Source organism: Idiotropiscis lumnitzeri, chromosome 14 (assembly GCF_059441095.1).
Source record: "Idiotropiscis lumnitzeri isolate Australia: NSW breed Sydney's pygmy pipehorse chromosome 14, RoL_Ilum_1.0, whole genome shotgun sequence".
NCBI lineage: Eukaryota > Metazoa > Chordata > Actinopteri > Syngnathiformes > Syngnathidae > Idiotropiscis > Idiotropiscis lumnitzeri.
In genome coordinates, this window is record NC_142404.1 from 12,000,810 (window position 1) to 12,016,920 (window position 16,111).

At 41.4% G+C, this 16,111-nt stretch overlaps 3 protein-coding genes and 3 long non-coding RNA genes across 9 annotated transcripts in view; 5 read left to right on the plus strand and 1 right to left on the minus strand.

Moving 5' to 3' along the window:
• Window positions 1-3,987, minus strand: part of dip2a (DIP2 acetate--CoA ligase A) — a 69,392-nt gene extending 65,405 nt beyond the window's left edge. For 2 of the 4 annotated variants that reach the window (XM_088315492.1, XM_088315491.1), the window contains exon 1: window positions 3,432-3,986. In XM_088315492.1, coding sequence (XP_088171618.1) covers window positions 3,432-3,555 — 124 coding nt within the window. In that variant the 5' untranslated portion in view covers window positions 3,556-3,986. Of the gene's footprint in view, window positions 1-3,431 lie in introns of all 4 variants that reach the window. The other 2 variants (XM_088315490.1, XM_088315493.1) reach the window with 2 other exon arrangements.
• A 623-nt stretch (window positions 3,988-4,610) lies between these two features.
• LOC148323498 (uncharacterized) lies at window positions 4,611-5,660 on the plus strand. Its single transcript, XR_015846508.1, has 4 exons — window positions 4,611-4,765; window positions 4,852-4,895; window positions 4,963-5,376; window positions 5,452-5,660. It is a non-coding gene; the product is annotated as an uncharacterized LOC148323498 (long non-coding RNA).
• Window positions 5,661-6,945: 1,285 nt separating this feature from the next.
• LOC148323499 (uncharacterized) lies at window positions 6,946-7,871 on the plus strand. Its single transcript, XR_015846528.1, has 4 exons — window positions 6,946-7,069; window positions 7,153-7,196; window positions 7,256-7,628; window positions 7,703-7,871. It is a non-coding gene; the product is annotated as an uncharacterized LOC148323499 (long non-coding RNA).
• Window positions 7,872-8,143: 272 nt separating this feature from the next.
• LOC148323500 (uncharacterized) lies at window positions 8,144-11,862 on the plus strand. Its single transcript, XM_088314493.1, has 3 exons — window positions 8,144-8,471; window positions 9,365-11,029; window positions 11,837-11,862. Exons 1-3 carry the CDS (start codon window positions 8,348-8,350, stop codon window positions 11,860-11,862), a joined length of 1,815 nt encoding a protein of 604 aa, XP_088170619.1. The 5' UTR covers window positions 8,144-8,347.
• Window positions 11,863-12,317: 455 nt separating this feature from the next.
• On the plus strand, window positions 12,318-14,288 carry LOC148323501 (uncharacterized). Its single transcript, XM_088315977.1, has 2 exons — window positions 12,318-12,582; window positions 12,979-14,288. The coding sequence occupies exons 1-2, from the start codon at window positions 12,429-12,431 to the stop codon at window positions 13,869-13,871; spliced, it is 1,047 nt and encodes a 348-aa protein (XP_088172103.1). The 5' UTR covers window positions 12,318-12,428; the 3' UTR covers window positions 13,872-14,288.
• Window positions 14,289-14,590: 302 nt separating this feature from the next.
• Window positions 14,591-15,501, plus strand: LOC148323502 (uncharacterized). The gene is made up of 3 exons (XR_015846517.1): window positions 14,591-14,746; window positions 14,830-14,873; window positions 14,934-15,501. It is a non-coding gene; the product is annotated as an uncharacterized LOC148323502 (long non-coding RNA).
• Window positions 15,502-16,111: the final 610 nt, after the last annotated feature.

The following is a 16,111-nucleotide window of genomic DNA, read 5'->3' on the forward strand; positions in this document are numbered from 1 at the left end:
TAGGTCACCTCTACTTGAACGAAAACAAATGACTTTTTTTCTTTTATGAGCAGATCATTAACCTCTCAAAAAGTACACATTTTGGAATTGTACTTTTACAAAGTCATAAATCTTCCCAACACTTAAAAATAAAGAAACAAAGTTTGTGATCAGAGGGTGCGGCGAACTAACAGAGAAGGGAAGAAACCATGTGAGGAATGAGCAAGGGAGAGACTATGAATTTCCCAGCAGACAAGACAAGCCCTCCTCCTTCATCCCGGCAGGACATAATGGGGTTCATTTGTCTTTTTGCCCTCCTTTCCACCCCATCTTTGGACCACTCATACACATCAGCTGAGAAGTAACACACGCCCTGCCCTCTCTAGACTGTAGTATTTGGGATGGGAGGGATTTGGAGAAAACCAACAACTAAAGGATTTGGTCATACCGGTGGCGGCCAATCAAAACTAAAACTGGATTTATGAGGTGGAACTCATGAGCTGTGCCTAGAAAAACAAGAACATTTGCCTTTCTAAAAGGAGGCAATAGGCATATTGTTTTTTTTTTGTTTGTTTTTTCAAAATTCAACACACTTCCCTGTGTGTTTTACTAACTTATCTGTAACATGTTTATCAAAATGCCCCTAAGATCAACAATTACAGACTACTTCGCACATCTTATTTCTTGTCTTGCTGAATTTAGCACTTCTCATGGGACATACCCGTCTCATGCAGGTGAGCGACTGGATGATCCGCACCATATACGGCTAGGCCATTGATGAGTCTGGTTTTCGTTACTATGACAACCGAGGCGGAGCCTGAGCATTGCTACTTAAGTGGCTTCTACCCGCAGGAGCAGAACATGCAGAAAATACTGACCAGAGACCAGTACTTCGTACATTACACCCTATGCATGCGGCACTTCGCCTCCTCACCAAACACAAATAGTCAACAACAACTTTACTGAGCAATCAAGCACATGTTATGCTAATGAGCTAAAGCTAACATTAGTTAATGCTAATTTGTGCATGTAACAAAACTCAGTGCAGCTCTGCTTACCTTCTGGCTTTGAAATTGCAACAGGGGCGACACATGCATGAGAGTGTTTCACTGTCACCCGGCTGTATGTGTGCCGTCACGGTGAAAAGGTCAATATAGGCTATTAAAAAGTTCAATATTTTCCTTATGTCCCTTTAATAAAGATCAGGGGTCATCTTGTGAGATGCAACATGTGAAAACTCAGAGAGGAAATATCATTAAATTCCTGCCACTATATTCCATAACCCCATCAAGAGAGCACAGATTGTTTATTTCACACATCGGCAGGTCTCGACTGCTGACACTGAAATATTATCGGGCTAAGCTGCCGAATCGTGCCCTGCGACTGCTTCCGCCGCTAGACTGCTTAGCAAAACATACGAGAGACATTCATTCCGGCACATGAATAATACTGCGTTCCTGCGCTTTTACAAAAGGTTAGCCGCACACGCTCAGGCATACTAAACAGATGCAACAGTACGTGTCAAACATGCCTGTGAGAAGAGCTCATTGACAAGGGCGGGAAATAAACGAGCTGCTTTCCGACACAACGCTCTGTCTATTCCAAGCGACGGTGAAACGTGGAGGCCGTGGAGGTGGGGAGCGGCGGACCAAAGAACCGCAGCGGGAGGAGAATGGGAAGAAAGCAGAGGGAAGTGCTGCTATCAGAGCTCAAGTAAGGCAGGATGTGTCATGCGGAGAGCAGGAAGAGGAAACTGGACGGATATAGATTTGCTGGACACTCATCTGTTCCATTAGCGGCCTTGGTGGCAGCGTTCGGATTTTGTGTTTTACTTTTGGTTAACTGTTCAATTGTTTTTAAGTGAGTTATCTCATTTACTGCCATTGACGGCTAAAGACGTCAAAGATCCATTTTATTTACTCGGCAGGTAGTCAATGAGTTGAAGGCGACATTGTGAAAATTGTACTTGAGATAGTTTGTAATATCAAGTGCGACATCTTTAATCAGCCGATTTCTGAAAATGTGGTATGTGGTTGGGCAAGCTACCACTGACTTGTCGGAAGGTGAGCAGAGCTGGCAATTGCAGTCAACTTTTACGCTTTGAGTGTGAAAATATGAAATGTGTGAGGTGCGTCTGCCACACGTGCTCAGCATGTTCATCAGATATGAATCTGACCAATCAAAGGTAAAGTGACCAATCTGAACTTTAAGGTTCCTGTGTGTGTATGTATTTTGGAATTAGCGGAGTAAAGAAAATGTGCCTTTAGCATTTTTGCGGCAAAATGACATTACAAAAGATCCCTCGGTTTACGAAGGTTTGGTTAAGTGCTCACTGTCCTTCTGTTCTAAGATTTGGGTTTGAATCTCAGCTCTTTTTTTTCATGCTCATGGGGTTGGAATCTTGGCTCCAAATACACAATGGCACTTTCGCCACTGAAGCAAGGAAACTGCAACGTGCGAGTGGTTGAGTAACTCTAATGGACCTTAATGTAATACTATCAAAGCCTTTGTGACATACAAAGACTGTCAACTTCTCTTTGTTGTCTTGAAGTTAGCTGCCGTCTGAACCACATGGACACATTAGCACAGACCAAGCTGTTCCACCCACGTCACAACAAAGGACACACCTGAGGGAAAGTCTTGAGCAATGATCCCCATCTACTTCGTTCACCTATCTAGGCCAGCAACATTGAGTGACAGCTGTGTGAAAAGCATTATACAAACGTGTGACAAATTTTGTTTGGCCGTGTGCCTTTGATTTGTTGCGCCGTAAACTTTTTATGGTGTTAATAACATGTGCCTTGGCTGACTAAAGTTTCCGAAACAAACTATATAAGTGTGTCAAAATAGCAAGAAACACTTTGGCGACTGTTCCAGTATTTATGAAACCAGTGATTCCAAACCAGTGTGCCGTAGGAAATAGTCAAAAGGTCCTAAAACAATTCCATATTTCCTACAAATGTACTTTAGTCCATCTGTGTGCCAGTGACATCACAGGCAGAACAATTTAATGCCCTATTGCCCTTCAACTGGACTTGTCTACAAATTATTTACATCAATTTAGTATTCTATACTTTGTAACAATTTTGTAACTTTCTGTTGTTAGTGTATTGTAAGCTTTTTAGGACGTAAAATGCGTGCCACAAATGTTGGGGAAAATAATTTATAAGTGTGCTGATAGAAATCATCAGGTGTGGGGAAAGTAATCCACTTTCATTAACCCAAAAACCGCACAGCCTATTTGTAAAATCAATGCCAGCGACGTATAGTGACACGCAGAACAATTAAATGCTCTTCCATGTGATGACAGATATATTGTGTGACATTTTTGTCTCGACGTGTTCAGTGAGCTTGTTCTAATATAAAATGTTTTCCTTACAATATGTCAACATGACAATAAAATAACGAACCTTTAAAAGCAAACTAAAATGACATGACAGCGTTCGAGTTACCTTCGGACAGCTCCAACTCCAGCTCGGCCAACTTGGCCCGGACTTCCGCCGGCAGGGTCATAGCGACAGCCGGCGTGGGCTCCAGAGTCACGGTCAGCAGCCCGGCTGAGGTTCTCTCGGCCATCACGGTCCAAAAGCACAAATCTATCCACAGGCTTGCTTCCTAGGGCGCAACAAAAAGAGCCGAGATCCTCGGGGGGAAATGCGGTTTCGGTCACCGGTGCGGTGAGAAAACAGGGTGCGTCTCGAAGTAACAGCGGACAGATGTGCAGGAAATCTCCGGTGGCGTCATGACATGGCACGGCTAGCCGTGACGCTGGCAGACGCGTGGCGGTTACGTGTTGCCAGCTGAGCGCGTGAGAGGTCACACTTCAGTATCTGGTGGTGGTGGGGAGACTGCTGTCTTTCCCCCGCGGCGCCACGGGCTGCGTCCCGCGGTGACGACTGCCTCACTTCAACTGGGGCGAGAACTCATTCAACTCAACGTTCGGCTCGCCTATCGCGCAGCCGCCTTCGGATCTTAGCAACAGCGGACACCTGCGTCAACCTGGTGGGACGTTACTGCCCCCTATAAGGCCGCTTGAGGAACTGCACAAACAACCTGCCTTGGAGGATACAATCGGTGGTTCAAAAGTACCATCAAATGACGCATCGGGCCCTCGACCACAGTGAGTGGCTTGATTTATTTCCCAAACGAAACGAAACAAAAATTAAATAAAGAAAGGTAGCTATAATTTTGGGAGAATTTTTTTTTTTACAAATACAAATAATTCTTTAGAAAACGCTGAAGAATATTCACTATACGTTTTCTACGAGAAAAGGGAGCAGGGGGTAAAAAAAAAAAAATATATATCATTTAAAATATTGGGGGGAAAGTATTCTGATAGTATGTCGAAGTTGTGGAATGGGATAAGGTTTTAAAAGGAAACATACTATTTCAAATTAAAAATAAAATATGTAAATAAAAGGTTATAAAATTATAGATAGATAGATAGATAGATAGATAGATAGATAGATAGATAGATAGATAGATAGATAGATAGATAGATAGATAGATAGATAGATATAGAGAGATAGATAGAGGCTTTTATTTTGAAGACCGGAAATAGAATTGGGGGAGAGTGAATATAATTGTACGACGTGACAACGCTCACACCTTGCCATGCGCACCTGAGTGCAATGATCCAGAGCAGCATGCTGATTGATGCAAGTGACAGCGCTTAAAAGCTGCCAGTGAGCAATAGCAGGGCATGAGGGCAAGTTGCAGTTGTGAACTCGGGCTATAGGAGAAACCAGTGACCAGATTTGCGCATGGCTTGTGAGTTGTGTGTAAGGTAATGTATTTATCTGGGTTTTCAACTGAATTTGGCTGTTACTGTTCCGCCCCGCCCCCCCAAATTGTCATTTTTTTTCTTTTCAGGGTGCTTGTGCTCTGTTTGTTAACCTTTGGACACCATGCCAACGGTAAGTCCCTGAAAATTCTGTGCGCTTTCACAAGTGTAGCAACTTTTAGTGTCATCTCTTCCCTTAGGACATGGTTCCAGACGTGGAGGTTCCCACGGAACCCCCAAAACTAGTTGGGGTCCACATCAATACAGTCAACTCGAATCTGATCTAGACAAATTCCTCGACAGTGAAGTCGGACAGTATTTGGGTTTGCCACCAATGGAGTATGTGGCTCAGCCCGATGACCAGCAGAACGGTGCAAGTTTGTCTCTGGACACAGTTGTTCCTGCTTCAAGTGTGCCGTTGTATGAGCCAATGAAACCCATTTGCCCCTGTCCTCGTTGCCCTGAGCCACTCCCTTGCCCAGTACCTGGCCCTTGCCCTCGTCCATATTGTCAACGTGGCTATCGTCCTTGCCCTTGCCCTCAATCTTGCTGTAAGAAAAACCCTTCATGTAGTTACTGGTTTTCTCGATAGGCTCCTCCGTGTCCGAGTGTAGGTAAGATTAACTCTAATGCAAGTTTACATTTTTGAAAGGTCTGTGTAAACTTTTTTTTTTTCTTCCCCCTTACAGATATTCAACAGTCTTGATGGCAGCCATTAAATTTTGTGACCCTGGATCCAGTCTTTCCCCACTCAACTATCACACCAATGCTGTCAATGGAGAGTGCTGCCCCACCATGGGTGTTGGCCACAAGATATTAAACATTCAAAAAAATATATATTTGAACTACAGGTGGATGTCAGAAATTGCAATAAACTGACTTTGGACAAAATATTCAATTTGTTGAGCAAGGTGAAGTTTGTTGCATTAGTTCATCATACTTGTGAAATATTCCATGCATTTGTTCAAGTTTTAATTCACGTGGAGACAAATCTGGTATGTCACAAAAAAAGATTTATCAAATAGTTCAACATGGTCCATGTGTCAAAATCTTGTCAACTAATAAATGTGAAATGCCTCCAGAGGCTGCGTGGGCTTCGGAATCATTGGGGAAGACTTCAAGGTTGTGCAAGAAACCATCGTTAATGCAATCTATGTGGTTGGAAAGCTATTGGAAAAAAAAAAAAGTAAAATATACTGGGAGGTCAGTCCAGTATGTTTACTCCCCTATTTTACAGAAATTACACATTTAAATTCATACAAATTTCCACTTGTTAAATTCTGAGGATATTGAAGTTCCACATTCAAATAATTTTTGGCAGTGTTTGTACACTCAATGATTGTCTTTTCCAATGTGATGTTTAGGTTCACTGAATGATGTGCTTACTGTAGGTTTGAAGTCATGTCTGTGCTGCAGTTAGAATAAATATTAATTATAAATATATTTCCCCCCCAACATATAGAAATAACTGCCATAATTCTCTAAAATTTGCTAAATAATTATAAGCGTTTGTCAAAATGTTAGGGATGTTGGTTGGTGTTGGTTTCGGTCTATTTTTTTCCCAGTGCAACGGGCTCTAATCTAGTGCATAAAAAATTACAATTTAACCATGGCACAAAACTGCTGAACAGCAAACCAACATTACGAGCAAGTTTGTCCTGGATGTGTTTTCAAATCCCCAAATTATTAGGCTGACTCACATTGTTTATTGCAAGTGCAACAATGCCATGTCTGCCATGCAGTGGTCAATGGTGATATTACAACTCAAAACTATAAATACGGGAAAATCTGTGTCAAATTAACAAAGATTCAGTTGCTCTGGAAAAAAAAATGTAAACACAAACCGTTCTTTAAAAACAAAATAAACTTCCAATCTGAATTTCCCAAACAAAAACCTAAAAAAAATGAAATTAAATAATATTGAACACATATCATATATATATATATATATATATATAGTTTTTTTTTTTAAAGAAAATTGGCGGGTTGGTGGGGTTCACTGTGGTACATTATTTATTTATTTTATTTTTTTTAATAGAGGGACCACACACTGTGCGGGTGCACACCACATGCAGTTGCCTACTGTCCTACTTTGCCCACAATGAACTCCTGTTAGGTTGACTGGCGACACACGTGCACACCTGAGTGTAATTACGAAGAGCAGCTTATGATTGGCGCAGGGGACAGTGGTTAAAAAGAGCCAATATGTCGACAGCCACAGCATGACATAAGTTGAAGTTGCAGAGCCAAGCTTACAGGGCCCAGAGAGCAACCACATTCCCCAATGGCTCGTGGCTTGTGTGTGAGGTAATGTTTCGGCTTGTCCCATTTTAGTGATGTTGTCGCTGCTTTTAATTATTTACCATTTCATTTTTTTTCTCTCTTTCAAGGGTGCTTATGCTCTGGCTGATGGCCTTTGGACAACTCGCAAAGGGTAAGTAATTACCTTGTGAGCACCACCAGGACTAGAGTGTATTTTTTTTTTTTTTTTAGGGGGTGGTTCTCATCATGGAGGCTTTCCTTCACCAAGAAGTCAGCCAACTAGTTGGGATCCACAGCGATCCAGTCAACTTGATTCCGATGTGTGGTATTGGGCTGACCCCCTTAGCCAGCAGCACGGTGCAAGTTTTTCCCATGAAGGTGCGGTTCCTGTTTCTGGTGGGCGGTCGTTCCCACCAATGAGAACGATTTGCCCCGTCTGTCCTCGTTGCCTTGAGCCACTGGCTTGCCCGTTACGTGACCCTTGTCCTCCTCCTCACTGTAAACGTGGCTATCGTCCTTGCCCTTGCTCAAAATCTTGCTGTAAACTCAGCCGCAGCTGTCGCGCCTGGCGTAGTTGGTAGGCTCGTCCGTGTCATTTCAGCAGGTAGGATGAACTGTAGTAAGTTGGTCAATTTGTTGCAAGGTCTCCATTCATTTGCTTTGCTTTCATGTCTGCAGGTTGTCCACTGATAGTGTGCACGTCTTTGGAAATGAGTATTAAATCTGTGAATTTCAGTTGGTGTCTTGTCTTCCGTCGCCCAATGGACCGCTACTTGCAACTGTAACACAAAAAGATTGTCAACAACTTGATTGTCTTTCCAATAAACCTCAAGATGTGTTACATGGAGCATATCTGTTTTTTTGCACTCTTAGTTGTGCATATCATTCATTCCATCATATTGATGGTGTAATACTTTAGATGTAAATTTTCAAAGATGAGTTAATAGAAATGTGGCACAATCTTTCTAAGGAATGAATCGATGGATGGATGGACAAGGCCGCTGTTCTGCTTTGAGACAGAGTGCAGTGTCACATTCTCGCCTGCAGGAGGCAGTGGCGCACTGTAATGTACTAACGGTACGTCGTCTACCGGAAGTATTTGATGCGCTCTTCCGCTTGTTTTCAATGAACACTAGAAAAAAAAGCTAGCAAGACGGTGCTGTGTCCAATCCCGCTTTCATGATCCAAATTCTTCAATATTTTCGTATATTTATCGAGTACGAGAACGAACTAATTGACGAGTTACTATCTGTGCTTTTTGTTGCGCATCGTGGAATTTCGCGACACATCGCTAAGCAGTGATCAAGTGGCTGTCGTGTGAAAATGTGTGCAAAAAGTGTGAAAGAAGAGTTTGTGGAGAACCTTTGTGGTATAAAAGACGAGCATGAGCGACAACGTCAACGGGGTGCTGTTTTTAAGAAGCCGCAAGTTGTGTTACACGGAGCAGGTTTGTTGATTTCTCAATCTCACATTAGTCTAGTGGCCTTTTTTCCTATCAATGGCATTCTTCCTAAATTGTATTTGCAGTGTGATCGTTTACATAGCTTTCTTTAAAGCAGTCGGCGTTTGCTCGATTCCCGTTTCACAATTTTCTGTGATTGACAGCTGACAGTCCAGGTTGTAGGACTTTCTGTGGCAACACACACAGTTAGTTACACCCATGACCAAAATCATTGGATTAATGCATTGCTTATTTCAGGAAAATCTAGCAATTATTGAAATCTTCTGTCTTCATTGTATATTTTTTTTGCATTGGGAAAAACACAAAAAGGAAAAAAAAGATCCTTCTGCACAGAACTCCCAAGCAGTGGGATTTTGACCCATAATTGGGTTATTTTTGACAACTGTTTTTAGAGTGCACCTCCTGGCGGTCAGTCGAGACTCACCAATTCTGAGTTACAGTCATAACTTTTGTTATAATACCTTCAGAAATGTTTGGAGCAAGTGAAAGGCTTATTAGGTGAATCCCAGCAATTGGACATAGGGTGTTCCAACGTTACATTCCAACATTCACATGCAGGATGCCCTGACCTCTTGTCGACCTTAATTGTGCTTCAGCAAGCAAACACAGTGGGTGTAAAGGCGCAATTTATTAACGGAACTTTGTCTGGACTTAACCTCGTGGAATGAGATGCAGGAAGAGTAGAACAGGGCGGCTGTGGCTGAATTGTTGGTGCGGCTCAAAGTAGAATGTCCCTATTCTACTCGTGATCGCTACATTGTATAATTACACATACAAGACCTCAGTTCATGCTACGTGTTCTTACACAAAAGCTGTCTGGTAAGAAGAAATATTTTTGGCAAAAAAGAACAATCATATTTTTGTCTCGTTTCCTGCAGACATTTGTGAAAAAGATCTTCATCCAGAGCAGCAGGAGTGGAGCTCCAGGTTGGAGCAGGAGGAGTCAGAGCACTTACACATTAAAGAAGAAGAGGAAGAGAGCCCTCGCATTAAAGAGGAAGAGGAGGAACACAGCATCTCTCAGGGTGGAGAGAAGTTTCAAGAGCTGGATGAGGCCAATATCACCAAGTTGATACTGACTAGTGACCATGTGAAGAATGAAGATGATGATGATGATGATGATGATGATGATGATGATGATGAATTTGAAGAAGGTGATGGAGACTGCCATGGAGAATCCAAAGCAGACTGCCTCTTTGATCCTGACTTGGACGGCGCAAGGTCTGACACTGACCATGATGAACACTCTAAAGATGAAACAACTTGTCCCACTAACAAGAAATCCTGCAAATGTTCTCAGTGTGACAAAACATTTTTCAACAAGTCAAATTTAAAAAGACACATGAGAACACACACTGGGGAGAAACCTTTTTCCTGCTCAGTTTGTAATAATACATTCACTTGGAAGACAGATTTAATAAGACACACAAGAACTCACACTGGGGAGAAACCTTTTGCCTGCTCTGTTTGTGATAAAACATTCAAGCAGAAGGGACACTTGGAAAAACACATAAAAACGCACAATGTGGAGAAAAATTTAGCCTGCTCAGTTTGTGGTAAAAGATTCTCTGTAAAGGGAAACTTAGTCAGACATACAAGAACACACATTGTGGACAAACCTTTTTCCCTCTCAGTTTGTTCTAAAACATCAACTCAGGAGGAAAGACATGCTTTGGGGGATCCTTTTGCCTGCTCAGTTTGTGGTCAAATATTCGCAAGAAAAACAAGTTTATTAAGACACATAAGAACGCACACTGGGGAAAGACCTTTTTCCTGCTTGATTTGTGGTAAAAAATTCACTATGAATTCAGATTTAACGAGACACAGAAAAACACACACAGGAGCCAAACCTTTTGTCTGCTCAGTTTGTGGTAAAAGATACACTTGGAATAAGGATTTAATCAGGCATACAAGAACACATACTGGGGAGAAACCTTTTGTCTGCACAGTTTGTGGTAAAAGATTTTCTATGAAGATAGATTTAATACAGCATACAAAAACACACAGTGGAGAGAAACCCTTTGCCTGCTTAGTTTGTGGGAAAAGATTCACTATGAAGTCGGATTTATTTAGGCACAAAAGAACGCACACTCGAAAAAAAAAATATATGGGTTCAGCCTGTAACATTACTTCTGGATTGGAAGTGCTCGGTCCTGAGAGGCAAGAGCAAAAGTTTCCCCATATAAAGGAGGAGGGCTCAGAGCACATGAACAATCAAGAGGAGACTGAGAACCCCCTCCACATTAAAGAGGAAGAGGAGGAGGACGATATTACCAAGTTGATTATTACCATTGTCCCTTTGAAGAGTGAAAACGATAAAGGCAAGTGTCAAAGTGAGGAGAGCAAAGAGGCGGAGACTCCAGGCTGCAGCTCAAATCAACACATAACAGCTGCAGGTGATGGAGACCCCTGTGCTGGATCACAAGCAGACAATCACTTAGCACCACTATCAGATAGTGACGACATAACATCACGCTCCTCGGACACTGATGATGATAAACACTCGAAAGGTCACGCTGACAAACGCTCCAAATGTTCTCAGTGTGACAAAACTTTTGCCACCAAGTCAACATTGAAAAGACACATGAGAACACACACTGGGGAGAAACCTTTTGCCTGTGCATTTTGTGGTAAAAGATTCACTGGGAAGACTAATTTAATAACACACACAAGTAAACATACTGGGGAGAAACCTTTTGCCTGCTCAGTCTGCGATGAAAGATTCACTTATAAGGAACAGTTGGGAAGACACACAATAACACACACTGGAGAGAAACCTTTTGCCTGTTCAGTCTGTGGCAAAATATTCACTTGGAAGGTAGATTTTAGAAGGCACACAAGAACACACACTGGGGAGAGACCTTTTGCCTGCTCGGTTTGTGATAAAACATTCTCGAGGAAGTCAAGTTTGATCAGACACACAAGAACACACACTGGGGAGAGACCTTTTGCCTGCTCAATTTGTGGTCAAAGATTCACTCAGAAGGCACATTTAGTAACACATGCAAGTACACACAGTAGTTCTCCCAAAGGTCATCGTTTGCCCGCGCAATGTGCAACCTAGTTTAAATGGATCAAACAGGATTGGTTGAACAGATTCATGCTCAGCAAAACATTTTTTGAAAGGCACACACAAGAATACACACTGATGAGATTGAGTGAAACATGTGCTGATGAGACAAGCAGCTGTAAATGATCTCTAAATATATATATTTAAAAAATGAACTTGTTATGGTACAATGGAAAAGTGTATGTTATCCTGAATAAAAATCTGTGCAACAGGAAAATTTCACTGAACAAGATTTCTTGATTTAAGATTCTCTTTGGTTCACTGTATTATGTCATTTTAGACATTTCATCCAAACAGGCGGAATAGGACAGCTCGAGCCTGACTGTTGGCGTGGAAACCAAACTATTTATCCCCAGTTAGTTCATAATGACAGTCGTTAAGATGCATTGACTAGATAAGGTCAGTAAAAAATAAAATTGTAAAATGTACATATAACATTTAAAAAATATTGTATCCTGTAGTATTTGCATTTGATTAATCAGAACTAATGCAATCTACTCGACTCAAATTTATTTCTCGAGCACTTTAAACGCAACTAGCACTGCATACAAAGTTCCAAAATAAAAAAGTATTTTACTTTTTTATTATTTAGTTGTTCATAGATCTATTAAACTGATGTTTTCAATATTTAATTTAGAACTGCTTGCTTCTTCAACCTCCTCACCTGTGAGTGGCAGTAATGAACTACAATATTCCGACCGTGAGTCATTTACCGGAAGTACATCCTTCCCTTTCCGCGTATCTCCCGGAAGTAACCAAAATAAAGTAAAGAGTCTGCGCGGTCGCAAAATTCGTCCACAATAACAATTTGATCACGGTGCACTTTGTAGCTCCTCGTGGATTTTCGCGACACATCGCTAAATAGAGAGCAAATGAGTGTCTGGCGTGATTATCGTCTGAAAATGTGTGCGAAAAGTGTGAAAGATGAGTACGAGGAGGAACTTTGTGGAGCAAAAGACGAGAACGAGCGACGTCACCTATTGGAATCTAATTTCGAGGTGTCTCAAGTTGTTGTCCCCGGAGCAGGTTTGTTCATTTTCGCTATAACTATCTTGCAACGTTTTATTGAATCGTTTGCATTACACCTAATTGATTTGTACACGTTTACACAGGGTGCTCGATTCCTGTTTCATCTCCTTAAAATTGAAGAAGAAACAGAAAGAGACTGGATTACTAAATGAACTTGAAGAACGAAAAGTAAAAGCGTATTAGTGAGCATATAAGCCTTGAAATTCTAGTTTCAAAAAATGTAAACGCTAGCACAAGATTTAACATCATAATGAAATATTTTGAAGTGGACACGTTTCTTCCAAATTAATCTGCGCTTAAATGTTGTAACTGAGCAATTTATTTGCGTCTTTATTGTTCGATTTTTTTTTTCTAATGAAAGCTGTGTGATCCTGGGATTCTTGTGTCCCACAGACATTGGTGAAGGAGCTCTTCACCCTGAACAGCAGGAGTGGAGCTACAAGGTGGAGGTGGAGGATCAAGAGCCCGCCCACATTAAAGAAGAGGAGGAGTGCCCTCCCATTAAAGAAGAGGAGGAGGAACTGAGCATCAGTCAGGAGGGAAAGAAGATACCAGGGTTAGAGGAGGCCAAGATGCCATTGAAGAGTGAAAATGAGATTGATGGTGACGGACACTGTGGAGGATCACAAGCAGATAGCCACTTAGCGCCACTATCAGATTGTGACGGCGTAACGTCCCACTCCTCTGACTCTGAGGATGATAAACACTCCAAAGCTGATACGCACACTAACAACAAACACGTGAAATGTTCTCAGTGTGACAAAACATTTTTCAACAAGTCAAAGTTGAAAAGACATATGAGAACGCACACTGGAGAGAAACCTTTTTCCTGCTCAATTTGTGGTAAAGATTTCACTTGGAAAACGGGGTTGATAAGGCATATGAGAACACACACTGGTGAGAAACCTTTTGTCTGCTCTGTTTGCGGCGAAAGATTTGCTCATAAGGAGCAACTGGGAAGGCACACGACAACACACACAGGGGAGAAACATTTTGCATGCTCAGTATGTGATAAAATATTCACGTGGAAGACCGGTTTGATGAGGCACACAAGATCACACACTGGAGAGAGACCTTTTGCCTGCTTGGTTTGTGGTAAAACATTTAATCAGAAGACAACTTTGATAAGACATATAAGAACTCACACCGGGGAGAAACCTTTTGCCTGCTCAGTGTGTGGTCAAAGATTCACTCAGAAGGGAAATTTAGAAAAACATGCAAGAAGCCACACATTGGTTCTGCCCACTGTCAACTTTTGCCTGCTTAATCTGCCACCTGACTTTTAATTAATCATAAAGTATTGGTTCAAAACACAAAAAAAACAGTTCTGTGTTCAGATTGTGGGAAAAGACTGAAAAAAACACTTTGACAGCATACACAATATCTTTCTCTATTGTATTTTTCTGTTTGTCACATCATAGTGCTGTGAGAAACCTAAACAAGGGCAGTTATCTTTTGTCGATGCAGAAAGAATATTTCACTTGACAAGATTTCTTGAATTAGAACTGTTAAAATTAGAAACAAATAAGCATGTCTACGGATGTATTTAAAAGGCATAAAATGAGAGGAAAATGTTGCTTTTGTGTTGTGTTTTGCAGCTCTTAAATAAGTGATGAAAATTTGTTCTGTCTCATTGCATTTTTTTTAATCGTACAAATACAATTTTATATCGTGGACTTTTTGCTATATGTCGAAATTATACTCAATTCACTTAAACGTATTACCAAGATGCCACCACAGAAATTCCATTATAGCAAGTGAAAGCCCAGAATTTTCAGGGAATAAAAGACAACAAATTCTCAAAGGCCAATTCACACTATGTGGCTCTTCACTGTTTACTTTTTGTTGTTTTTTTCCCCTTCATCCCCTGGATAACACCTTAACTCATATATTTAGAGATGGGATGGGACTGTGGGTCCATTTATTCATAATACAAAGCTCAGCAAGTGTATTGCACCGATTTGGAATAGATCAATTCCTACACACCTGATTGCAATGAGTGAGAGCAGCAATCTGATTGGTGCAAGTGTCAGCGCTTAAAAAGGGCCACTGGGTTGACAGCAATAACAGCAGCGGGACGCACGAACAAGCTGAAGTTGTGAAGCCAAACAAGAAGAAACAAGTGACACGGTTCACCGATGGCTTGCAACTTGTCTGTGAGGTAAAATTGTCTTTTCTTTTTATGAACTTTTGTCTATTTGGGTGTTTAGCTCAGTTTGTTCAATGGTCATCTTTTCTCTTTAGGTTGCTTGTGCTCTGGCTGTTCTCATTTGGACTCCACGTAAAGGGTAAGTAAGCACTTGTGAATCTGTGGCCTTGCAAAATGATTTCTTATTTCCTCTTGTTAGGACATGGTTTGCGACAAGGAGACTTTGTGCCTCCTTTTGGTTCCGCTTGGAGTTCCCACAGAAGCCAGCCAGCTACTTGGGATCCACAGTACAGTCAACCTGAGTCCAATGTAGATGGATACTTCCAGAATGAAGCCGGCGAACGCTATTTGATTTTTGCGCCAATGGGGCATGAAGCCAAACCCTACAATCACTACCACAGTGGAAGTTTGTCCCCGGAAGGCGCAGTTCCTAGGACTGGCGAAAGGGTCTTTGAGCCATTGGAAGCTAGATGCCCTCCCTGTCCTGTTTGCTCCCAAATTCCCTCTTGCCCAATACCTGACCCTTGCCCTCAGCCTTACTGCATACCCAGTTATTTCCCATGCCCTTGCAGTCAAAAGTGCTGTAGGCGTAGTCGCATGTGTCTTACCTGGCGTCCTTGGTAGGCTCCTCCATGTCTGAGCAGTTGAGGTGAATATTTGTCATTTCATTGAAAGTTGGACACTAACTTCGCTCTTTCTTGCATACAGGTGTTTGTACTTTTGATGCTTGCATTCAGTGCTACAACTAATAAAGCCTTGAAATGCAATTGAACTTTCGATTTTATTTAATGAGCAATATATTCGTACTGAGACGAACAAAATAAAAATAGACCGTCACAATTTAAGTGCTTGCTGGGTATGGTCATGTGACATTTGCCTATTAGAAAGAAATGGATGTGGTTTTGTCGCGGTGCGAAGTCAGACACAAATGACGAAAAAAAAAATCATTCACCGTAATTAAAAAGCGTATTTTTAAGTACTTTACAGTTGCTAACAGTTGGCCTATCTTATATTTCTTCCACTACTTCCTGTTTTCTAATGTCATGTGGAAAATGCTGCCTCTCACAGGTCAGTCTTGGTACTACAAAAGGCTTATAGTTAGGGGGATGACTTGCGGTTGTCGATTTTGAGAAATGATTTTATTCTTAAATACAAATATTAGGCTACTTGATTTAAAAAGAGACTCAAATATCTATTTGGTGGAGACATGTACAGGATTTTCTTGTCAGTGTATGCCAATAAATCTAGTAAATAGACATTGGGATTATACTCCTTTCATGGGATACTAACTGGGGAAAGTTTGTACGTGCTGTAAATAACTTTCCGCTGGAATCAAAACCTACAAGAAAGTTAAGGGGTAGGGATAGTTATTTCTTA